We start from the raw sequence: 25000 nt of genomic DNA, 5'->3' as shown, positions 1-25000 counted from the left end.
TCTGGGGCAGATGGCATGAACACGGCTGGGCCGAGGGTCCAACGGGTGCCAAGGGGGCAGGGCAGCCTGTCTAGCTGTCCACCCTGCTGCTCTGGTTAGGCCCCAGGTTCAGAGGCAGTCAGCCTGGGCCTAGTGGACTGAGGTGCGTTTTCTCAACCCAGGAGCAGGCCATCGGGCTCTCTGTGATGTTCCTCGGCATCCTGATTCCTGCAGGCTGGGTCCTGTACCACCTGGAGAGCTACAAGAAGAGCTCCATAGCATGAAGGCTCCACAGCCACGGCTCCAGGCACAGACTGGAAGATCGGATTAAACCCATCCTTCCTCGTAATGTTTCCTTGGTGATTCTTTGTGTATGTGCATCTCCCGCCCGCCCCGCCGCCCAGCACCCGGCTGCCTGAGGGCTGGCTCCTGTCAGCACCCGGGCACCAGGCCACAGAAGCTGCCAGCTAGGTGGCACTGGGGCAGACGCCTGTCAGAAGGAACAGACACCCCGTCTCTCTGGGCAACAATAAAGGCAGGACCCGCCCCCCTGGCTGCCGTGCCCACCGTCCTCTGCTCTGGCTCTGCCCTGTGCCCTGTGTGGGCAGGGATGCCCTCTCCTCAGGGTAGAGGGTGAGGAAAACCAAGGCCAAATCCCCACCAAGCCCTCCCTAGGTTCCATCTCCTGCTTTTTAATCACTTTAGGCATAGGCTTGACCTGGACGCTAAGCCTAAGGAAACAGAATCACGAGAAGGACAGAGCAAGGCATTAGTTACAGAAACGTTCTCAAACCACGTTGGAAAACATGTTCACACAGGTGATGTAATGGAGGCCAACCCTGGAGTGGGCCCCCTGCACACTAGGGCTACCCCTTCTGACTCTGGGGGCAGGGGGGCCCACACTCCTGCTACCTCATCACTGAGCCTGGCGGCTCCTCCCCACTGCAGGCTATGGTGACACCCACAAAGGAGGCGTCTGCCTGTGGCTGGGCACCCCCTTCGATGACAGTCCTCTGTGACAGTCTTCCCAGCAAGAACAACAGTCCCTACTCCAAACTGAATCCCACCCCCACCCCCAATTAAACGCAGGCCTTCTCAGCTGCCAGTGAACATCAGCCGTGAGACACCTCCCCGCAGACAGATCAGGGCAGGGAGGCTAGGTGAGGACGTCGTGGGCCTGGTGCTCCACCAGCATCTCCATGCTCTTCACGTCGCTGCACCAGAACTCCAGGCGGTCCTTCATCCCCTTGATCTGAGGGCAAACCAGGACACGTGTGTGTTAAGGCCCTTGGGAATCACAGCACCTGATGGGGCAGTCCTAAATTTCCAGCTAATCCTTTAGGGGAGCATTAATAAAAAGGACATCAGAGCTGGGAAAGTAGGGTGTGTGAGATGGGATTATCCCAGCCAATTCTTATCAGAAGGACATGAGGAAAAACCTGCATGAAAGAAAACAGGCAAGAATAGAGGAAAGCCACAGGATTAAATTTCCAGCAAATATGAATGAGATGGATATGAGCTGAAATCACGGAACCAGGAAAGTATTTGACCGGGACACCAATTTAAAGATTAAAAGACGTCACCAGCACAACCAGCACTGTTGTCACAACACGCTTTGAATGCGGGGTTCAAATCTCAAGCTTGCACCAAATTAGGCTCTTTGAAAAGCCCTTAGTCCCTAGAGCGGTAATTCATTCTCTGAAATCTCTCGTCTAATAAATGCTTTCTTCCTAAATGGCTTCCATCCAAATGAAACTAAGACAGCACAGATACAACCCAAAACACCCGCAAAGCTGAACTATGTATTTCAAGCACATCACCTGTTGCAAATCCAACACGCGGGGCTGCACCCAGGTCATGTGAACCCGCTTATCCACCTCGTCAATACTGCCTTTCAGCAGCCCCACCGAGAGGGCCTTCATCACCAGCAACTCCACCTGTGCAGAGAGGGGGTTGCGTAAGACACCCTGGTGCCAACAGGCATGTACCCGCGGACCCCGCCGGCTGTGAAACACAAGGGGAACAAGGGGCAGTTTCTTTCTGTGACCTGAGTCCAGGGGCAGCAGGCTCGCACGGGAGTCCTGACTGCCCCCCAGGAGCGGCTCTGCTGCCGCAACATCCCGAGTCTAAGACCTTTATACCTCATTCACGGTGATTTTAGCACTTTTGGCAATTTCTTCAAAAGTGAGTTGTCTATGATTGGCAGGTCGTGTGAAAGTCATCTGAAAAAAATTTTTGTTTATTAACTATTTTTCCAAAAAAAGATTGTCAGAGAACTGATTGATAAGGGATATATCTGTCAATACTTGCTCTGAAAATACAGATTTTATCAGTACCACATATACTAAAATTTTCTTAATATTAGTCATATATCTTATCTCACTAAGCTTTCCATTCCGAGATAAGAAGGTGTAATACGCTTTATGGTAGTTTTCTACAAGAGTCACTATTCGTTTCTTGAACAAGTACTTGAGGCTGCCATGTGCCAGGGCTGTACCTGGAGCTGGGGATTCCGTGGGGAACTAGAAACACAAGGTCCCTTTTCTCAAGAAGTTAAATTCTAGTGTGGGAAACCGGATGAGCATGCAGACAAAGAATGGCAAGTGCAATGAGGTGGCAGCTCCCAGAGTGCAGCTGGCCGGGGAATACCTCTCTGAGGCGGCGTCATCTAAGCTGAGAGCCAAACACAAACTAAAAAAGCGACTGGTGGCAGAGGAAGAGGAAAGGTGCTGGAGAGGGTGCGGGACAGGAGAGCTAGCAGCCCAGCTCAGGCTGCCACTGCCCGAGGGCCTGGAAGTGGGCGGGGCCTCGCTTACCTCCATGAGACACAGCAACTGGATTTTCCTCAGAAGCTGGGCCTCGCTGGCTGCTAAATCAGGCTGCAAAGCGAAACAGTACCAGTTACCTGACCTGGCTTTGAAATTCTTTCTACAGCCGTGTCAACTGAACAAAAAGAAACTGGGCAGGTCCAAACACTTGAGATCACTGAGGCTCATTATTCGCTTCAAGTGATCTGAACTTCGCTTTTCTCAGGAGATCATTAGAAGAGTGCTTAGCTGAAGGCCTAAGGATTTTCCAAGACAAGGAGTTTACAAGGTAAGATTTGTGCTGCTGTCACAAACACCAGGGAGCAGGGCCACAGGGTGTATGGAGGTGCTGCAGGAGGACTCTTGCGCAAGGAGAGGCAGGGAGGGCACAGCCGATGCCTGAGAGGCTCTGCGTGCACTGTCCGCTCAGTCAGCTCGGTGTCAAGGGCGCCTCTGAGGAACGCACTGCCGAAGTTCCGGAGACTTGTTCTGAACTGAAAGAGCAAGTCACTAATTTGTCACGAAAAGCAGCACTGCCATGGGAACCAGGATGCACCTTCTGCACAACCAGTACAATCTCCCTGCAGTTGGGTCTAAAGGTTATTTGCTGAGCACAGAGCCAAACCGTGGAGAGCGGCTTCCTTGATTCACACGTTCAGTAGCTCAGACCCAGACACGGGCAGCCCTGACAGCGACACTTCTGCTACAGCCGTGGAGAAGTCAAGCTCTTCAGAAAGGGCCCCTGCCCCTGAACGAGCTCTTGCTGCCTGGACAGATACTGCTGGCAAGCACCTCTCAAGTTCCGACTCTTCCTGACATCTCCGTGCCAGCCGTCTCTCTTTCTGAGTGGCGCACCTTCCTGAGATGCTAACACACAGGCCTCGTTAGGCTGCATCTGCTTCCTGCCTCTGCACAGCCCGTTGTTATCTACTCTGTGCCCTTATGTGTGAGTCCTACAAGGTCACCTTGAACTTTGAGAAGATGGAAAGTTCCAGAAAAGTACAAAGACTATAACACAACCATAATTCCCATCACCACTAACATTTTAGTAATTATTTGCTTCTAATAATTTCATTTAAAAAGAATAAGCTTACTGTCAAACTTCAAATCCTTGTTAAGTGCTCTCCTCACTGACTCCCACTCAACACAGGCTCCTTCCCTCGCCCCGGCCCCTCCCCCATGCAGGCCCACCCCCGCCCCACGATTCCCGCCCCTCACTCACTCTAGCCCCACGCGCCCTATTTCACTTTGCCAACACGCTGGAAGCTTCCTCTCCCTCTGCTAAACATGCCCTTCCATGCTCGTCACTAGCCAATTCCTCCTCATTCCTAAGGTCACACACAGAGCAGCCCTTCTTGGGGAAGCTTTCGGTGACACCCCGCCCACCCAGCACAGGTGAAGCTCTCTCTGCCTGTGGCCCTGAGCAATGCCACGGTAACCGAGTTACCACAGCAACCAATCAGCGACCGAACCACCTGCTCAAGGAGAACAAAGTGGCGTGCAGAGGGGAGGCACGCCGCAGCCGGCAGACACACGGAGGAAGGAGCTCCACAGCGCTCCGCAGCCCCGCCTGTGACTGACCTGCTGGCCCCAGGCGGTCTTCAGGGTCTGGAATCGCTCTACGTTGCCGCTGTTAAAGGCATAGAGGGTGTCAATCAGCCACTGGCGGTCAGTGTTCCTCAGTGACTCCAGCACGGGGTGCATGAGCTGTGAGGACGGAGACGGCCAGCTGACACACAGTCACAGTGTCCCCTGTGTTAAGGAGTCTGCACCCCAGGCCCACTTACCAGCTCTCCGAAGTTGAAAACTCCCTCGCCAAGAAGCCCTGCCAGTCCCAGCGTGAAAGCTCTCTCCTGCTGTTCAGACACTGCGGCAACAGCACAGCCCGTTACACGCCAGGCACCAGAACCGTCCTGCCTGGCTTTAGAAATCTCACAGAGAACGTAAAGAAGCTGTTCTGTGTAATGGTTCTATTACACAGCCCTGAAATTAGGCATCTCTTTTAAAGTACTGGATTGACTTAGATTATACCTGGAACCACATAAACAGCTTTTGTGGGAAAGGCACTCATGGCTCATCTTTACCGCACTATACGTGAATCTACTTACATCTGCAGCCTGTCGGCTGCTGGCGGGTGTGCCCCGCATCCCCCTTGCCTGCCGGGGGGAGCAGCACCACTCCTTAGTTATCTTCGAGCCACCACGTTTAGCCTCGTTTGACTAGAACTCTGTTCCCTTCTTCTCTTGACACATTAGTTGCTTTTTCCTATATATTTTGTTCCCTTATTCTCTTGACCACATTTGTTGCTTTTTCCAATATATTTTTCTTGAGATGCAGCAATTAACACTGTACTAACAATTTTAGGAGTTGCTGGTCCCCTTAGCTTCAACAGTATACTGTGAAAAACATCTAAAATATGCTGTAATAGGCTAAATTTCTTTTCTAAACACATATTCCTTGCACTTTTCCCAAAAGTCACTGGTCACTTTTCTTTCCACCCTCAAACCCTTGAAAACTCCATAATTTATTCCCCTGGGTCCAGCGTTTCAGTTTTTACAACAAGAGTCCCAGGTTCAGGGACCTCACCGTGCCCTGCATCTTGTGAGGGCTTAGGGCACCTGCATCATTGTTCTCATGGAGGCCTCTGACTCAGAGACCAGAGAGACCTGGAGAAGGGGCAATAAAGGGGCCACGAGGCGCGAGCCTCGCTTTCACCTGAATTAAACGCTGAAGACAAATACAATGCAGAAACGAAGCTTAAACAACTCTTCCCACCACATGGACTTTCTTGTAAGAGGAACGAACACATCTGAATAATTCCTGAGATCGGCTGCCTCAGGCACGCCACAGCTGCTATGTCGTGCGAGTGAGCTCCTCGTGTGACATGGACTTTTTGGCCACGTTACCTGGCAGATCCTTGATGTCAACACAGCCCAGAAACCGCAGCGCATCTTTGTAGTAGGATGCGTGGTTTCCGATTGTTTGATAGTATTTACTGGAGAGGTCGTAGAAACGACTGTGAACGGATGTCACCCCAGGGAGGTTATTGAGCATTTCTTCAACATCTTCAATTGTTTCCTACACACAGGAAGTGAGATTGCCTTTCTTTGTAACTTGAAACATTTTTCAAGTAACATATGACAAGATGAAAAGCAAAAGCCACAAATGACTGATAAATTTGACTACGTTAAAATGGAAAACTTCAGTTCATCCAAAACACAGAAAAAAGAACAAAGACAAGCTATAGACTACGAAAAGGTATTTAAAGCACATGCAGCCCATTGGGGAATATGACCAAGGCTAAGTAAAAAACTCTTAAAAATCAAGAGAAGATAAGCAACACAGAAAAATGGGCAAAAGAAATGATAAAACGGCAATTTACAGAAGCAGAGACGTGAGCAGAGTGGTCAGTAAACCGCCAGTAATCCAGAAATGTAACGTAAACCTTCAGTGAGATACCGTCTCATCTCAACAGATCAGTAAGAACTGAGCAGCCTGAAAATACCAAGTGCTGAAGGTATGGAGCTTTGGGAGTGCCTGTATGACGCACTGACCACATAAGTTGGTCTGCTATCCATATTCACACCTATCGCCAAGATTACACTAAAACGAAAGTAAGAAAGGCATAAACACAGACAGGAAACTTCAACAATGATAATTAGGAAGCAGAGAGGGCTGGGTCAATGGTGAACGGCGAGAACCCACGTGCTGTGGACCACTGGAGGCTGTGTGGGCTCCTGCTGGATGGGCGTGCTGTGGTCACACAGGGGAGAACTCTGTTTAAGGGCAACAGGCGTCTTATCGACAACTTATTCTTAAGTGGTTTTGAAAAGAAAAAAAAAACACCACACACACACAGAACGACAAGGCAAAGTGGTGAAATGTCAACAATGGGAGTCTGAGGTAAGGGTAGAGGAGAGTTCTTTTGCTACTTTTGCAACTTTCTTGTAATTTAAAATTATTTAAAAATAAATAAAGAAGAAAAATAGGATTTTTGCCCCCTACAACTTTAAACAACGATAAATCTGTACTGCGGCAATCTCACCTTTGTAACTTGTAGGTCCCCGATGTTTAATTTTAGAGCTCCAATTGCGGTTTTACACAGGATCACTGCCTCATCGCTACTTTTCACCTAAAGAATCAGAAACAAGGGAGCCTCAGAACTGAGGGCAGCAGACTAACAAGGAAGGTATCTGTACACTGATTGAACCTGCAGGACTAGAGACACACTGGTCTCTAGAGCTGTGAACAGTGAGCACAGACACAAACTGTAAGTTAAACATATTTTAAGAGATCTGGCTCAAACTTCACATTTACCTTCTCACGAGTCTTTTCCAGAAAAGTAAGAGCCACATTAGGATCTAGAAAAGAGAGAACAAAGTCAGAAGAACCACCAACAGAGTATCTTTACAGATTAGTTTCTACCAACCAGGACATTTTTAGGTGGGATAATCTTTAGGTTTAGACCATAAAATACAAAACTTAGAATTTTACATTTTCGACTGAAATCAAAAGTTCAAATAACTTATACTTCAAGATCAGTTAAATTACCATTAGGATCTGTTCCTTTATGAAACAAAGTGAGACTCACCAGTCATCTGTCTAACTACATGAAGAATGATTTCTACCAGGGACAAAGGATTCACCCTGAAATAAAAACCACATCTCTGAGTGTCAACAAATATCAGTGTATCCATTTTCAAAAACAAAAACTGACAAAAGAGTTTTACCTGTGTTCAAATTCACTGATGAAGTTTTCATAAAGCTGTAGAACCAAAACATGGAGAGTAATTACAGGATGTCTTTCACTTGGTAAAAGTCAAACTTCACACACTACCATGATGCCCATCTCGCAGTAGGCATTGCACAAATGTTTGCTGAAGGACCGAAGACCCATATTGGGGCTTATTAAGTTCACATAAATGATCACCAATAAATTACTGAAGAAAGCTATGGGTTTTTTTTGTTTGTTTGTTTGTTTGTTTTTTGCTGGCTTTGGGAATTAGAACCCTGCCCTGTGAGAATCTCCCGAAGACCAACTTCTCTATTCGTCCTCCAAAGTATGCTGAATAAAACAGACTATCAGTTTGAAAGGTTCACTAACCTGACAGAGGTTAGAAGGTTGCAGGCTAATTACGTCCCATTATCAAATATCTTAGCCATTCAGCAAACATTCGAGCACTTACTCAGACCCTTTGCTAGGCACTACAGACATAGAATGTATAAGACAAAAGCTGAGCTTTTAAGGAGCTTCTGGCCTAGTAGAGAAGAGAGACTTGCAAACAAATAAGTGACAACACTGAGTTAAAAAGCAAGGAAAAAAGCACATAGCTGGATCAGCCAATGAGAGAGGTTGCAAATACTCTGCTATGAGTAGACAGTGATTTAAAGACAAGAAGCCAAAGAAGAGAGATGAACAATTATGAATTATCCATAACTGTGATACAGAACCTTAGGGAGCAAATATTAAGACAGCTCTAATTTATCATCTTCCCACATATTCCAGAAGACAGCATGCCCAGCAAAATCGCCAGGCTTACAGATGATTACAAGTTCCTTTGAGTAGTAAAATGTCAAACTGGTAGATATAAACCGCAAGAAAATCTTAGAAGCCCAGATGGTGAAATAACAAAGTGGCAAGCTTCACTGTGAGTACATATAAACTAATGTATTCAGGGCAAATAATTCAAACTATCATTATGAACTCGCTTGCAGTTCCAACGCATGAATCAGTTCCTCTGATTCATCCAGAATCCAAGAGAAAGAGAACAAGGAGAGATGTCAGGAGAGACTTCAGAGAGTAAGGCTACCAGTGAGCAAATCTGGGGTGCGGGTGGGTTTGCCAGGGGATCTGGGAAAGGCTGGGGCAGTGAGTGTCTTTTTCTGTTGACAAAATTCTAGAAGTGCTCTATTACAGAGGCAGCACGACACTAAGCAGCATTCCCCCTCCAAGCCTCCTGTCCCCCAGTGTCCACACTGCCCAGGACACAGTGTCCGGGCAAACAAGCAGAGTCAGTGGGGGAGAGGGAAGAGGAGTGACGGCAGTTATAACAGTTGTCCGCCTTCCCTGGTGGTCCAGTGGTTGAGACTCCGCGTTCCCAATGCAGGGGGCCCGCGTGTGAACCCTGGTCAGGGAACTAGATCCCGAATGCCGCAACTAAGAGCCCGCAGGCTGCAACTAGATCTCGCACGTGGCAGTGAAGATCCCTCGTGCCCCAACTAAAACTCAGCGCAGCCAAATAAATTAAAAAAAAAAATCTATAAACAGTAAGATACAGGGGCATACTAAGAGAGAGCATTTTAGGTTGGGATTTTAGAAGAAGCCAGAATGTCTGTGTTTGAATCCTCTTCTGTCACTTATTAGCTGTGATCTGTGGCAAGTCACTTAATCTCTTGGTGTCTGCCTCTACATCAAAAAAAAAATAGGACAGAAATAGGACAGCAGTAGTACTTATCTCCCAATGCTGTTACGAGTGAATGAGTAAATGTGTAAAGCACTCAGAACAAACGGCACCTGACAAAAAGTGGTGGCTGAATAGGCTTATTGTTATATATATTATTATTATAAAGCCCACCTATTATTTTTAAAAGTACTTGAACACATTTATATACTCTGACCTAGCATGGCAAATCATTTACCTTAATGAGACCATCTCCTTGGGCAAAGCATGGGTCCTGTACAAAATCAAGCACCTGAAGTGTCAGCTGATGCCACAACCTGAAAAACACAAGGCTCTTGAGACCTATAACCTAGCATCAGTCACAGACATCTTCACCCTTGATGGTCCTATCAAATAACAAATACTAACCAGTCTCTACTGTGTAATACAAGAATGCTAAAGAAGATGTTTTTTTAAGCTGAGTTCTTTCCCTGGCTCTGCTACTCAATGGTTATGTCACCTTGAGATCACTTAACCTCTCTAAGACTCAGTTTCCTGAGCTATAAATGGAGAACACCTTTCCAGACTACCTCAAAGGGTTATTGAGAGGCTTGACTGGAAACAAGAACTCTGGAATCATACATACCTAATTTGAAATCCTGGCTCTTCTACCTATTAGCTGAGTATCTCAGGGAAGGAGCTTAAACTGAGCTTCAGCTTCCTCATCTTTAAACAGGATGAAGGACTGAATGAGCTAATACAGAAAGCCTCTAGAACAATGACATAGCACATTTGAAACCAAAGGCTAATTTCTAAGAGTGCAAATAAAATGCTCTGAAAAATACAAAGTGCTACACAAGCAATTTTTGCCAAAAACTAAGAATTTTCTCTCAAAAATTGCTAATAGCAGAAGGCTGCTGAACTTCCTCAAAACACATACTGAATATCCATGTGAAAGGCACTATGCGAAAGGCTAGGGTTGTTAACAGGGAGGTATTACAAGAGGTGTATTTTTCTATGGAACATCACTAAACCAATGCCAGCAACTCATTCTATTCATCTAAAAAGAGATTATTGCTTAGCAACTGATAATTTAATTGTTCTGAAATTCACCCTGTTTCTAAGCAAAACCAAACTCTGAGACCTCTCTAGGAGCACAAAGCCCAACATGAAATGCAATAAAAAGTATGGGCCATGGGAGAGGGGAGAAGTGGTTGCACCCCACCGTGTAACCAGAGGCAGAATCAACAGGGGGAAAAAAAAACCCCAAACTGCACTGGCCTCTGGTTTATCTGTTCCAGACTGCCGCGAAAGATAACTGTAGGTACAGTGCCACTATGACAAAGCTAAGTACGAGACACCGGTATCTGTTATACAAAATGTATGGCAGCCTGACCCCGAAAGGGTGTTTTGCTTGTTTGACTGGAATCAAGAGGTAAAATCACAGCCCTGAACCGTTTTCGTAAGACCAGAAGAAAGGGGAGTTTCGAAGCCTCAATCACAGCCCCTCGGTCTGGAAGGCAGTGAACCCTAGATCCCAAAACCCAGCCTATGGCTCTCCTCCTCGGTCCTTGTGGGATGTCACCCCTCTCCCTCGTCGGCCCTGCCTTCCGGGTTCCTCAGCGCACCTCCTCGGTCTAGCCTGTCCCCACTCTCCACACGGGTCTGAGCGCCCTCAGTCCATCAAGGTCCCGGGCCTCCCCCGTCCCCACTCCGTGTCGCTCTCCTATCCCAGGACGCCCGGGTCCCCTTGGCTCGGCGCTCACTTCTTAGTGTAGAGCTCCTCCAGACGGTGCCACACGGCGGCCTGGCCGGGCCCGGAGCTCTGGCTCTGCTGTAAGAAACCAGGTACGTCCTTCATGACGGGAGGAAGACCCCGGGACAGCGGTACTGCAGGGATGGCCGGGTCGCGGGGCAGGACTGCCAGAAGTGCTCACTCACTTCCGGCGCCGCGTCGCGCGGGGCAGGCCGGGAACGCCATACGCGACGCGGGGCGCCCGCTGGTTGTCATGGTAACCGCGCCTATTTCCTTCTGGCCGAGTTCTCCTCAGGGTTTGTACCGGAATCCCCTGGCAGCTGGCCGTGCTACTGTGGCGTTGAAGAGTACGGGCGCCTGGGTCGAACCAGCCATCGACTGGGTGTGTGGCCTCGGCCTTTGTGACCCAATGTTCCCGATTCAAGTGGGATGATAACAACACTACCTTCCTGGTAGTGGGTTGCGAGGACTAAGTATACCTATGATGCCTGTCCATAGAAAGCACTCCCAAAGTGTTAGTTAGCATCGCCATCTCAATTGAAAAAAGGTGGGAGCGAGGGTAGAGAAATGCAGGTTCCTGGTTTGGTCTCAGGTACCAGCGGAGGGAGATCATCAGACTAGGAAACCGGCCCCACCTTGCGTGCACCTCCACCTGGGCTGCCGGGGCCGGGAAAGAGCGCGAAGCTGTGGTAAGGGCTTGCGGGGGCGGGGCGCGCTGGGGGGCGGGGAAAGAGAGCGCGAGGGGGTGGTAAGGACGCGCTGGGGCGGGGCGAGGGCGCACCGAGAGGGGCGGGGCGCGCTGGAGGTGGGGAAAGAGCGCGAGGGTGTGATAAGGGCTTGCAGGGGAGGGACTTTCGGGGGTGGGTGCGCTCGGGGGCGGAGCGCGCACGTGACCCCTGGGCACCTGACGCTGCGGGCTGCGGAGGAACATGGCGCTGTGGGCTTGTCCAGTTGTTCTCGCCCTCAGGCTTTGGGGCCTGGGAGGTGCGCGGCCCTGGACCCGCCGGCCTCGGTTTGTTCTGGGTGGCGGCGGCGGGGGTGGCGGGCGGGGCCCAGGGCGGAGACTGACCCCCTCAGGCGAGCGGGGGAGTCAGGCTTCCGCCTGCGTGGTCGGCGGGACGATTGGAGGACCTGAAAATGGCAAGTCCCTGCTCACGCGGCCCTGAAGGGTGTTCCGGAGACACCCATGGCATTGGTTTCTCGTTTCTTCCCGGGGTATTTTGGGCGTGTATAAGCAACATTACTTGTTCATTCTTGACATCCCGCCCCCTTTTTAGTTAGAGTCTATTCTGTACCTGTCCTTTTTTACTTAACATGTCTTGGAGTTACTTCCATTCTAAACATAAATGTTTTCTGAGCCTTTTATACTAATCTGTAGAATTCCATTATATGGATGTCTTATACTTTAACCAATCTCTTGTTGAAATGGGTTCTAATCTTTAGTTATTACAGATAATGCTGTGTTGAATAACCTTGTTTGTACCTCACTTTTGGGATAAATTTCTAGTAGTGGAACTCCTGCGTCTACATCTTATTGCCCCACGTAAAGGTCGTGCAGTTAATACGCCCACCAGCGTTATGTTCATACCCCTACACAGGTTCATACACAATAATTGCACATTTTGAGTCCTTGTCTAGGAACTGAACCTGCAAGTGGAAAAATCTTAAGGCCCATAGTTGCTAATCAGAGTAGTTAGGAAACTAACTTAAGTGCCCACTAATGGTCAAGTGTGTACGTAAATAATGGTACGTTCATTTAATGCCTTCTTAACACAACTACCAAAAATATCGAAGAGTTTAATAAAGAAATACCAAGGAGGAGTCTTTCTTTCATCCAAGAAGCTTTTAACTGGACTCATTATCTACCAGCCTGTTCTAGGTGCGAGGATGGAGCAGGGGTCAGACAAATTGTTGCCTCCCTGGAGCCTATTCCAGTTTCAGAATCTGCAGGCAGTTGTGTGGGTGGGGCATGGCTAAAGAGCGACCTGGGCTACCAGGTGCTGATCAGGAGACCGCCATCATTCAGTAAACCCTGCTCTCACTCCCCCACCCCGCTGCCCCCGCCATCAGGCAGAAGGCTTGAGGGTGCCTGTGAAGAGCAGTCCGTTTGCACAGGCTGTCTGCAAGTTGGAGTTTGTGCCTTTCGAGTCTGTATTTTAGGGCTCTTAAAAGAAATTGTCCTTTGTTGCCCTTTCCCAGGCAGCACCCATGCTTGCTCGCCAGAGTGACACTACTCCCAGTAAATCTCATTCCATGTAGCATATACTTTAAGTCACTCAGTATATTCTAGACATTCGGTAAAATTCTGCCATGTGTTTTTCAGTGACAGACGTTTTACTTATGTAGATGAGAAATACACATCAAGTACCCTGAGTAATACCTTGCAGGCAAGTAGGCACTCAACAATGGTAATGACTTCTACAATATGGGTATTTTTTCAGCACCAGCAAGCAACTCTCCACTTTTCCACAGACACTGACCTGGTGTCAAATTTAACTGAATTCTAACTGTCAGCCTGGAGATAGCACCAGCTTCCACAGGTTAAGGGCTCAGTCCCACAAGACTGACACCACTTCAGCTGCCAATCCAGGTTCACCTGTCCTTCTGACGAACTGACTGCAAATCGGAGGTTCCCACGACCCCCTCCTCGGGTTGGATTCACTTGCTAGAGTGGCTCACAGAATTCAGGAAACCAGTTTACTTACTAGATCGCGGGTTTATTATAAGGGATATTAAAGGATATGAATGAACAGCCAGCTGAAGAGATATGTATATAGGGCGAGGTTTGGAAGGGTTCTCAATACAGGAGCTTCTGTCCCTGTGGGGTTTAGGGCCTGGCACATGGAAGTTTTCTGGTTCACCAACCTGGCAGCTCTCTGAACCCCCGTCTTTGGGGTTGTCATGGAGGCTCCAACCCTCTAATCGTGGTCGGTTCCCCTGGCAACCATATCCCCATCCTTAGGGGATTTCCAATAGTCACCTCATTAACATAAACTCAGTGTAGTTGTAAGAGGCTTGTTATGAATAACAAGACACCCACCCATTTCACCTTCAGGGCTCTGAAGTGATTTTAGGAACTGAGGCCAAAAGACCAAATATTGTAACAAAAGATGCTCCCATTGCTCTTAGGAAATTCAGAGGGTTCTGGGACAGAGACCAAAATATATATTTATTATAAATCACAGTATCACAACTTCCCTCTCATTCCTTTTGTATTTCTCATAATAATTTGCATTTAGGAGGAGCTCAGTAAATGTTTGGGTGAGGACCTTAGGTGAACAGATGTTGTTGATGCTGTGTGCAGGGGGGCATTTAATAGCTGTAGTTGGAACCCGAACCTTCTCTTTCCTTCCTAACCATCTGACTGGTTTCACTGGAAAACCCCCTTTGGAGATTTCATTGACTTGCACTCAGAAGAGCTGCCTTGACAGGTGCTTTTTATGCAAGTCTTTGATGCAGCAGAACTTTCTTCAGAATCTAGGGGCATCTCTGCAAGAGCCTGGGGAGGAGTGGGGAAGCATTGTTTTCCCTGCTGCATGTATTTCCTGTACTTTCTGCTGGGAGGTTTACAGCTATGGATTTTTTTCAAAAGACTGTAGGAATCGTCTCTGGCTCCCTTGCTTTTAGCTTCGGCATCTGAGGCTCAGGGTGCTTGAGTGGCTTGATGAGACAGGCAGTGAGCTAGGGCTCTGCCTCTCCTTTTGGCGCCCTCGGCCCTGCCTTCCCTTGCCACGTCCCTCTTTCTCATTGCACACCTTTCTGAGGTCTGTTCTTTGGAAAACCAGGATGATGCTTTGTGTGTCGGGAGAGGCATCACAAATGGACTGAGTGGCCAGCAAGCCCCTGAGTTGCACTGTCATTTACCCCAGAGTGGAGTGTGAGAGTGCAGGAAGGGAAGGGGTGACAGGCACCCTAAAGGGAGGAGGGGGAGCCAGTACTGTCACCTTTCAGAGGAGGGCGAAGTGACTTCTCACTGGGTTCAGCAGTGGCTTCATGAAGTAGGTGGCCTTGACTCTGGGAGACTTTGGCCATGCTGAGGTGGAAAAAGGTCTTTTCAGGCAAAGGAGCTGGGTTTAGGGTGTATACAAGGACCAGGAAAGGAGGGGTCTGTGAGAGGGAGTAGCAGGGTTGAAGCCATCACAGGGGCGGGGTGTGTTGTGCTAAGATGTTAGGGTGCTCTGGGGGCAGAGGGTGTCTGGGCAAACCTCACCAGCAGTGTGTAAGCAGGTGGGTCTGTGCAGATTTTGCAGGAACAAGAGAAAAACCAAAGACAGAGCAAACAAGGGAGTGAGTTAGGGTCACACTCCTGGAAGAGAAGCTCTGGATTGTCCTGACCTGTATCTAAAGATGTGCTTTTAGGGTGCGTATTTCTTGCTTGTATCACAAATGAGTAAAAGAAGTACTCTGTTTCCTGGTTTTGTTTTTTTTTTGCGGTACACAGGCCTCTCACTGTTGTGGCCTCTCCCGTTGCGGAGCACAGGCTCCGGGCGCGCAGGCGTGCTTTTAGGGTGCGTATTTCTTGCTTGTATCACAAATGAGTAAAAGAAGTACTCTGTTTCCTGGTTTTGTTTTTTTTTTGCGGTACACAGGCCTCTCACTGTTGTGGCCTCTCCCGTTGCGGAGCACAGGCTCCGGACGCGCAGGCCCAGTGGCCATGGCTCACGGGCCCAGCCGTTTCGCGGCACGTGGGATCTTCCCGGACCGGGGCACGAACCCGCGTCCCCAGCATCGGCAGGTGGACCCTCAACCACTGCGCCACCAGGGAAGCCCTCCTGTTTTTATGTCTGTATTCACTTTAGATTTATCAGTCGTTTGGGAGGGTTGTCATTTCAGTTTGTTTAATCTCTTTTCCTGTCAGGGTGGAGGGGTCTACACCGAGGGCAGGGCGATGTCCTGGAGGCGGGTCATCAGGCCCTTCTCCTGGAGGATGGGTGTGGTAGCTGTCAGCCCTTGGGGTGTGAGGAAGGTGCCCTGTGTGGTGGGGCTGGCCATCTTGAACTCTGGGCGAGCTGCCAGAATGATTCCAGGAGGTGATGAAGTTGTACAGCTCAGGCAGCTGCCAGGTGAGGGCCCCGAGAGCAGATCAGTAAACCCAGAAGGCCTTCAGGCCCACACTCGTCTCTAGCCTGCACGCCCCCAGTGGCTGCAGGCTTGTTTCAGTGGGACGTTTTTCAGGTGCCGCTCCAGGCTCTATGCTGTCTGTGTTGCCCTTGTCTTCTTCCTGGTGCTTTCCTGGGTTTGGAGTCACTTACCGAGCCCTGATGCCTCTCCAAAGCCTGTGACTTGTTTATTGTGTATCTTGCTCTTTTTTCTGGTGGAAGACCATCTCATACCCCTAACGGTTAAACTTGTTGTGAGTGTCTCAGCTCCTGGTTTCTGGAGATGACCTGGGAAGCCTTCTAGAGTTTTGCAGGGAGACCCCCGAGGTCCAGTCTGCCCACTGCCTTGCCTGGGTTATGTGATTTGTTTGGCTGCCTTGTAATATGAGCAGCCTCCTGAACAGCTGTGAACGTTGAAGTCTCTGCAGCAGTTTGAGTCCCTCACTGTTAGGATGTGAATGTTTGTTTTCGGAATGGTCTCTTGAACCCACTTATCATCCTGGTAATATTTGGTGTAAAGTCTGAGATGTTTAACTTTCTTTAAATGTCACTGAGTATTTGTCACATCCCAGGTATGTTAGGGTGTATGGCTCTGCAGAGAGTATCCCCAGAGACCCCGCAAAGGGATGCTCTTGGCTCTAGCTTGAGCCTTCGGCACTAGCCTTTGGTAACGAATTGTGAAATGATACTTCCCTTATTAGCACAATTCCCATTAACCTGAAATACATCTTGATTTCTGAGTTTGTATTTTATCCGTGGTAAGAAAGGTGGTTGTCTGGGGGGCAGGAGGCAAGTGTGTGGTCATTCGCAGTGGTGGGGTTGGGGGAGGGGAGACATGCTCATTCTTGCTATAGCATGAACTGGATTATCGTCGGTTACCTGGCTGCTATCCTTTGCCTGTCAGTATTGCAGGTGGAGGAAGGCCCATATCTTTTTCTGCCGGTGCCTCAAGTGTCTCTGGATGTGGAGGCCACAGTCAGAAGTTTCTCCTGCAGGACATTGCTGAGCTGATGAAAACCAGAGCCTGCCAGAGGGTGGTGGTCATGGTCGGGGCCGGCATCAGCACACCCAGCGGCGTCCCAGACTTCAGGTGCCCGTGCAGTCCCCGCGCTTCCCTGGCTGCCTGGGCTCGCTCCACTTCCCGCTCTCCGCTCAGGGCTCAGAGCCTCTGGCTTCTCTCTGCAGATCTCCGGGGACCGGCTACTACAGCATGCTCCAGCAGTACAAGATCCCCTACCCCGAGGCCATTTTTGAGCTCTCATTTTTCTTGCGCGATCCCAAGCCGTTTTTCACTTTTGCCAAGGAGCTGTACCCTGGGAACCGTAGGCCCAATGCTGCTCACTACTTCCTGCGACTGCTCCATGACAAGGGCCTGCTTCTGCGGCTCTACACACAGAACATCGACGGGCTTGAGAGAGGTGAGACCTCCGTCCTGTCTCGCGTCTTCTCCCTCCCGCGGGGAAGGCGCAGGTGCCTGTTTCTGGGTGGGGCTGAGGCCTAGTGCTTATTCCCCATCCTTGTGGCTGATTTGGAGCCAAAAAGTTTTGCCTTTGTCCCCCCAAAAAAATGTCCTCTGTGTGTTTAAGTATCACCGTTGGGACCTCATCGGTGGACCCATTTTCCGGGCTGTGAGTTTGGGATAGAACTAAAGTTGACATTGGGAGCTTCTCATCCGATGATTTCTTTTCTTTTCTTTTCATATGTATATATATTTAAATATTTATTTATTTATTTATTTGGCTGCATCAGGTCTTAGTTGCTGCACGTAGGCTTTTCGTTGCAGTGCGCAGGCTTCTCTCTAGTCGTGGCGTGCAGACTCTCTAGCTGTGGTGCGCGGGCTCTCTAGTTGCAGTGTGCGGGCTCAGTAGTTGTGGCGCACGGTTTGGCTGCATCAGGTCTTAGTTGCAGCACGCAGGATCTTTGTTGTGGTGCGTGGGCTTCTCTCTAGTTGTGGCGCACGGGCTCCAGAGCACGTGGCCTCAGTAGTTGCGGTACACAGGCTCTCTAGTCGTGGCACACGGGCTTCGTTGCCCCGCGGCATGTGGGATATTCGGTCCCCGACCAGGGATCAAACCCACGTCCTCTGCATTGGAAGGCGGACTCTTAACCACTGGACCACAAGTGAAGTCCCCTGATGATTTCTTTTTCAAAGTTTTCATTATGGGATTTTCCGAGCACACAGAAATGAAGAGAAGAAGGTAATGAATCCTCATGTCCTCATCACCTCATCATGGCTAGTCCTGTTTAATCTGTGTCCTACCCCCACCTTCTCTCTCACCCCCAACTATTTTGAAGCAGATCCCTCTCGTCATAAATTTAATACATAAATCCAGCAATGGATCTCTTTAGAAGATAAAGACTTTTAAAACACAACCATGATATCATTATCACGCACAAAGAAATCACTAATAATTCCTTAAGATCATCAAACTCAGTGTGGTGATTTCTTGACTGTCTAGGTGGCGGCCACAACCAGTGATTCATGGGTCATACTGTCATACTGACCTCTGGCTGTGCACCCTAGAGAAGCAGTTGCTGGGGCCTCTTCTTACGTGCAGTGACGCTGACAGGTGCTGACAGGCAGCTCTCAGCAAGCCAGCAGCAGCTCAGGCTGTGGATGTGTTGTGATTTGAAAAATGGAGTTATCTCGACTCCAGGAAAATGTTTCTTTGCTAGAAGGACTCTACAGCTTGGAGCCACATGGGCAGCAGTGAATACCCCATGGGGACAAGCTCTCTCCTGGAGCTGCAGCTGGGACCAGGTCTGTGTGCCTGCAGCCTTCCAAAGCTGATGGTGATAACAAAGACTTCACGACAAGTTACCTTTTGTCTGTTTTTCTACAGGTTTTTGGAAATGTATTTATAGTATTTTCTCACTGTTCCTCGGTGTCTGTAGCATAGAAAATGTTTTTCTTAGTATTGGGTGTAATTTTATCTGGACTTAAATGTTTTTTCTACTGTGTTTTCACAGGCTTTGTTTTAACTGTGATTCAGCTCCATGTTGGAGCCTCACCCCTGAGCTTATTCTGATCAGTGGGGTGTCGTTTGTAGGTGACAGAGGCGGGGCCATCGTGCTTCCACCAAGGGCTGTGACTCCTGGAGGGCCTGCTGAGCCCAGAGGTTACACTAAGGGGCTTGCGCCCAAGCTGGGGGCAGCAGCACTTAGCTTTGGTTTGAATTTCAGCGTCTGGCATCCCTGCCTCAAAGCTCGTTGAAGCTCACGGATCCTTTGCCTCTGCCACCTGCACCGTCTGCCGAAGACTCTTCCCAGGGGAGGACTTCTGGGTGAGTTGTCACACTGACAGTTCTCTCCCTTCTGCCTTTCTCACTGGGAGTAAGCTGGAGAAGTGGCGTTTCATAAGCATCATGTCGGAAGGACAACAGAACAGTAATACTATGAAAATGTTTTTATTTTTAAATTAGAAAAGTAATATGTACTTGTAAAAAATTAAGCCAATACAAATAACAAGGATTTACTGTATAGCATAGAGAACTATACGTTCAATAGCTTTAATAACCTGTAAGAGAAAAGAATAAAAAAAGAATACGTATACATACATATATATATACATGTATCACCGAATCACTTTGCTGTACACCTGAAACTAACACAATATTGTAAACCAACGGTGCTTCAGTTTTTAAAAAATGTGCAAGTCCTAACTCCCAGTACCTGTAAATATAAACTTATTGGGGCATAAGATCTTTGTAGGTTAAAAAAAAAATAAGGCAATAGAGAAATATATAGGGAAAAATGAATCTGCCTTCATCCAGTTCCTGTAACCCACTTTTAACAGGTTGGTGTATAATGTTCCAGGCCTTAAAAAAAGAAAGATATGTATATACAAACATACATGCACATTTCTGGGTACTTACACCCACACACAGTTACAATTTTTTTTCATTAATGGGATCATTAAGACTAATATTGTGCAACATGCTTTGTCACTGAGCAAAATTTCATGGATATTTTGTGTCAATAACTACAGCTCTACTTACTGTTTTTAGTAACTATAGAGCATTCCATTTAGCAATTCACCTGTTGTGGGATATTTTATGATGTTTGTGATTTTTACTGTTAAAAATAATACAGTAATGATACCCATGTTTACACCTCTGTGTACTTCTGGGAATATATGGAAATAGAATGTTGTTTTTTTTTTTTTAATTTTATTGAAGTATAGTTGATTTACAATGTATTTCTGCTGTACAGCAGAGTGACCAGTTATACATATATATTCTTTTTCATGATGGTTTATCACAGGAGATTGAATATAGTTCCTTGTGCTATACTGTAGGCCCTTGGTGTTTATTCATCCTATATGTAATAGTTTGCATCTGCTAATCCCAAACTCACAGTCCATCCCTCCCACACCTCCCTACCCCTTGGCAACCACAAGTCTGTTCTCTGTGTCTGTGAGTCTGTTTCTGTTTCGTAGATATGTTCGTTTGTGTGGTATTTTAGATTCCACGTATAAGTGATATCCTATGACATTTGTCTTTCTCTTTCTGACTTACTTTGCTTAGTATGATAATCTCTAGGTCCATCCATGTGGCTGCAAATGGCATTATTTCAGTCTTTTAAATGGCTGAGTAATATTCCATTGTATATATCTATATACACCACATCTTCTTTATCCTAGAATGGGTTCTTTAAAACATTCTTATTTTATTTTATTTATTTATTTTAAAATATTTATTCATTTATTTGGCTGCATCAGGTCTTAGCTGTGGCACACGGGATCTTTCGTTGTGGTGTGCAGGCTCTTTATTGTGGCACGCGGGCTTCTCTCTAGTTGTGGTGTGCGGGCTCTAGAGTGCGCAGGCTCAGTAGTTGTGGCACGCAGGCATGTGGGATCTTAGTTCCCCAACCAGGGATCAAACCCGCATCCCCTGCATCGGAAGGCGGATTTTTTTTGGTGGGGGCATATAGTTGTTTTACAATGTTGTGTCAGTTTTTACTGTACAGCGAAGTGGAGTTTCCTGTGCTATACAGCAGGTTCTCATTAGTTATCTGTTTTATCCACATCAGTGTATACATGTCAATCCCAGTCTCCCAATTCATCCCACCATCACCCCCACCCCTGCCTTGGTGTCCATACCTTTGTTCTCTACATCTGTGTCTCTTATTTCTGCCTTGCAAACTAGTTCATCTGTACCATTTTTCTAGATTCCACATATATGCGTTAACATACGATATTTGTTTTTCTTTCTGACTTACTTCACTCTGTATGACGGTCTCTAGGTCCATCCACATCTCTACAAATGACCCAATTTCGTTCCTTATTACGGTTGAGTAATATTGCATTGTATATATGTACCACATCTTCTTTATCCATTCATCTTTATTGTTTGTAGATTTTTTTGATGATGGCTGTTCTGACTAGTGTGAGGTGATACCTCTTTGTAGTTTTGATTTTCATTTCTCTCATAATCAGTGATGTTGGGCATCTTTTCCTGTGCCTCTTGGCCATCTGTATGTCTTCTTTGGAGAAATGTATATTTAGGTCAGGTCTTCCGCCCATTTTTGGATTGGGTTGTTTGTTTTTTTGAAATTGAGTTGCATGAGCTCTTTGTATATTTTGGAGATTAATCCTTTGTCCGTTGATTCGTTTGCAAATATTCTCTCCCATTCTGAGGGTTGTCTTTTCGTCTTGTTTATGGTTTCCTTTGCTGTGGAAAAGCTTTTAAGTTTCATTAGGTCCCATTTGTTTATTTTTGTTTTTGTTTTCCATTACTCTAGGAGGTGGGTCAAAAAAGATCTTGCTGTGATTTATGTCAAAGAGTGTTCTTCCTCTGTTTTCCTCTGAGAGTGTTATAGTGTCCAGTCTTACATTTAGGTCTTTAATCCATTTTGAGTTTATTTTTGTGTATGGTGTTAGGGAGTGTTCTAATTTCATTCTTTCACATGTAGCTGTCCAGTTTTCCCAGCACTACTTATTGAAGAGACTGTCTTTTCTCAGTTGTATATCCTTGTGGAAGGTGGATTCTTACCCACTGGACCACTGGGGCAGTCCCTAGAATGGGTTTTTTAAAGTAGAGTAAGATAGAGTGGAAAATCTTAAATAAAGATGAAATTCTGAAATATCGACGTGGCACAGGATCCTGTCTTTTATTTTTTATTGAGGTGAAATTCACATAACATAAAATTAACCATTTTAAAGTGTAAAGTTGGGCTTCCCTGGTGGCGCAGTGGTTGCGCGTCCGTCTGCCAATGTAGGGGAACCGGGTTCGCGCCCCGGTCTGGGAGGATCCCACATGCCGCGGAGCGGCTGGGCCCGTGAGCCATGGCCGCTGAGCCTGCGCGTCTGGAGCGTGTGCTCCGCAAGGGGAGAGGCCACGGCAGGGAGAGGCCCGCGTACCAAAGAAAAAAAAAAAAAAAAAATTTAAAGTGTAAAGTTTATTGGTATTTAGTACATTCACTGTGTTGTGCAACTGCCACCTCCATCTAATTCCAAAATATTTTCATCACCCCAAAGGAAAACCCTGTATCCACTAATCAGTCAACCCTATTCCCTTCCTGCCCCCAACCCCTGGCAACCACTGATTTAAAAAAAAATTCTATTGGAGTGCAGTTGATTTACAGTGTTGTGTTAGTTTCAGGTGTACAGCAAAGTGATTCAGTTATACATATACATATATTCATTCTTTTTCAGATTCTCTTTCCATATAGGTTATTACAGAATATTGAGTAGAGTTCCCTGTGCTATACAGTAGGTCCTTGTTGGTATATAGTAGTGTCCCATATAGGTTATTACAGAATATTGAGTAGAGTTCCCTGTGCTATACAGTAGGTCCTTGTTGGTATATAGTAGTGTGTATATGTTAATCCCAGGCTCCTAATTTATCCCTCCCTACCACGTTTCCCCTTTGGTAACCATAAGTTTGTTTTTGAAATCTGTTGAGTCTGTTTCTGTTTTGTAAATAAGTTCATTTGTATCATTAAAAAAAATTAGATTCCACATATGAGTGATATATATATGTCTTTCTCTATCTGACTTCCTTCACTTAGTATGGTAATCTCTAGGTCCATCCATGTTGCTGCAAATGGCATTATTTTGTTATTTTTTATGGCTGAGTAATATTCCATTGTGTATATGTACCACATCTTCTTTATCCATTTCTCTGTTGATGGACGTTTAGGTTGGCAATCACAGACCTTTTTGTTGTCTCCATAGTTTTGCCCTTTCCAGAATGTCATAGAGTTGGAATCATACAATATGCAGCCTTTTCTCTCTGGCTTCTTTCACTTAGCATTATGTATTTAAGGTTCCTCCATGTCTTTTCATGGCCTGATAAGCACTTTTTTTTTTTTTAGGCGAATATTCCATTTGCTGGTTATAACACTGTTTGTTTATCCATTCACCTACTAAAGGACATCTTGACTGCTTCCAAGTTTTGACAATTATGAATAAAGTTGCTATAAACATCCATGTGCAGGTTTTTATGTGGACATAAGTTCTCAGTTCCTCTGGGTAAATACCAAGGAGCGTGATTGCTGAATCCTATGGTAAGACTGTGTTTAGTTTGTGTCTTCCAAAGTGGCGGCCCCGTTTTGCGTTCCCAGCAGCAGTGAATGTGCATTCCTGTTGCTCCACATCCTCATCAGCACTTGGTGTTGTCAGTGTTCTGATTTTGGCCATTCTTAATAGGTGCGTAGTGGAATATCATTGTTTAATTTGCAATTTTCTAATGACATATGATGTTGAACTTGTTTCATATGCTCATTTACCATCTGTATATCTTCTTTGGTGAGGTCTTGGGCTCATTTTTTAACTGGGTTGCCCATTTTCTTATTGTTGAATTTTAAGAATTCTTTGTGTATTTTGGATAACCGTTCTTTATCAGATGTGTCTTTTGCATATTTTCTCCCAGTCTGTGACTTGTCATCTCATCCTCTTGACATTGTCTTTCACAGAGGAGAAGTTTTTAACTTTAATGAAGCCTGACTTACCATACTTTTCTTTCATCGATCATCTTCTTCCAGATTGTGTTGGCTATTGTGAGTCTTTTGCTTTCCATATCAACTTTAGAATCAGTCTGTTGCTATCCATTCTCTGCATATTTTAAAAAACTTTTCTCTTTGGAGTTTTGCACTTTACTATGGTATGTCTCCATATGGATTTCCTTTTGTTTATTCTGCTTAAAAATTGTAGAGCTTTCTGAATCTGAGGTTTGATATCTTTCATTTTTGCTGAAAAATCTTCAGTCATGATCCCTTCAGACAGTGACTGCCCCACTGTGTCCTGTCCTCTCTCTGTGGACCTTGGGTTAAACATCTCTGAGACTGGTTCACACTGTCCGCAACCCTTGGCGGCTCTTTTCTACATCCCATCTTGCTCCTCTTTGCGCTGCACTCTGAGTTTTTCTCCTGATCTACTTTCCAGTTTATCGATATTCTATTCTGTCATAGAGGATAAAGCCCTTCCACTGAGCTTTAATTTTCGATACTCTACTTTTTATTACTGGAAGTTCTATCTGGTTCTTTTTCAAATCCATGACATTATTTTATACAGCTTTCTATCTCCAATAGACATTTCAAGCCTGTCTTTTAAAAAATTCACACATAATATAGTTTTTCATCTGTATCCATTAATGTCTGAAGTCTTTGACTATCTGTTCCTTTTGTCTGTTGTTTCTCCTGCTCCTTACTGGGTTCAGCCTCTGCATAAACAAATCCCATTAGCTGTAAAGGTTTATCTTAGAAGCCAGGTGTCTTTTTCCTTAGTTTCCTCCTCTAAAGTCTAGCCCAAGCATGAGTCCAAGTGTAGCAGGATGTAATAATAGCTTCCATCTGCTTCACGTTGGCCTGCAAGGAGGAGGTCTGTGGAAAATGCTGTGACTCATAACTCCAGCCAGTGAGTTGAAGCCGACCTGAATGTGTTCAGGGCTAAGGTGATGTCAGGATCACCTCAGCTAAAATCAGGGACACATTTATACCGTCATTTTCATTGAATAATGCCTGTTGTAGGCCAAATGC

At 46.6% G+C, this 25000-nt stretch overlaps 2 protein-coding genes across 2 annotated transcripts; one reads left to right on the top strand and one right to left on the bottom strand.

Moving 5' to 3' along the window:
* Positions 1-734: 734 nt before the first annotated feature.
* On the bottom strand, positions 735-11113 carry PSMD13 (proteasome 26S subunit, non-ATPase 13). Its single transcript, XM_024131701.3, has 13 exons — positions 10933-11113; positions 9426-9504; positions 7517-7551; positions 7378-7433; positions 7104-7147; positions 6832-6918; positions 5693-5864; positions 4574-4653; positions 4368-4493; positions 2796-2858; positions 2121-2201; positions 1800-1916; positions 735-1231 (listed from the first exon to the last, which is right to left on the bottom strand). Exons 1-13 carry the CDS (start codon positions 11025-11027, stop codon positions 1136-1138), a joined length of 1131 nt encoding a protein of 376 aa, XP_023987469.1. The 5' UTR covers positions 11028-11113; the 3' UTR covers positions 735-1135.
* Positions 11114-11839: 726 nt separating this feature from the next.
* On the top strand, positions 11840-24974 carry LOC102992890 (NAD-dependent protein deacetylase sirtuin-3). Its single transcript, XM_028479732.2, has 5 exons — positions 11840-11934; positions 16926-17111; positions 17207-17439; positions 19205-19305; positions 23339-24974. Exons 1-5 carry the CDS (start codon positions 11852-11854, stop codon positions 23420-23422), a joined length of 687 nt encoding a protein of 228 aa, XP_028335533.1. The 5' UTR covers positions 11840-11851; the 3' UTR covers positions 23423-24974.
* Positions 24975-25000: the final 26 nt, after the last annotated feature.

The sequence above is a fragment of the Physeter macrocephalus genome, chromosome 18 (assembly GCF_002837175.3).
Source record: "Physeter macrocephalus isolate SW-GA chromosome 18, ASM283717v5, whole genome shotgun sequence".
NCBI classification, from domain to species: Eukaryota; Metazoa; Chordata; class Mammalia; order Artiodactyla; family Physeteridae; genus Physeter; species Physeter macrocephalus.
Note: the sequence above shows the minus strand (reverse complement) of the source record. Positions and strands in the feature narration are given on the sequence as shown.

Bases quoted from the DNA above. Each gene is read 5' to 3' on its own strand.
- PSMD13 (XM_024131701.3), bottom strand. From the start codon at position 11,027: ATGAAGGACGTACCTGGTTTCTTACAGCAGAGCCAGAGCTCCGGGCCC. The intron at 7,148-7,377 runs GTGAGTCTCACT...TCTCTTTTCTAG, and splicing joins TGTAGTTAGACAGATGACTG to ATCCTAATGTGGCTCTTACT. The intron at 4,654-5,692 runs GTAACGTGGCCA...CTGTTGCCGCAG, and splicing joins TGACATCAAGGATCTGCCAG to TGTCTGAACAGCAGGAGAGA.
- LOC102992890 (XM_028479732.2), top strand. From the start codon at position 11,852: ATGGCGCTGTGGGCTTGTCCAGTTGTTCTCGCCCTCAGGCTTTGGGGC. The intron at 17,112-17,206 runs GTGCCCGTGCAG...TTCTCTCTGCAG, and splicing joins AGCGGCGTCCCAGACTTCAG to ATCTCCGGGGACCGGCTACT. The intron at 17,440-19,204 runs GTGAGACCTCCG...TTTGAATTTCAG, and splicing joins CATCGACGGGCTTGAGAGAG to CGTCTGGCATCCCTGCCTCA.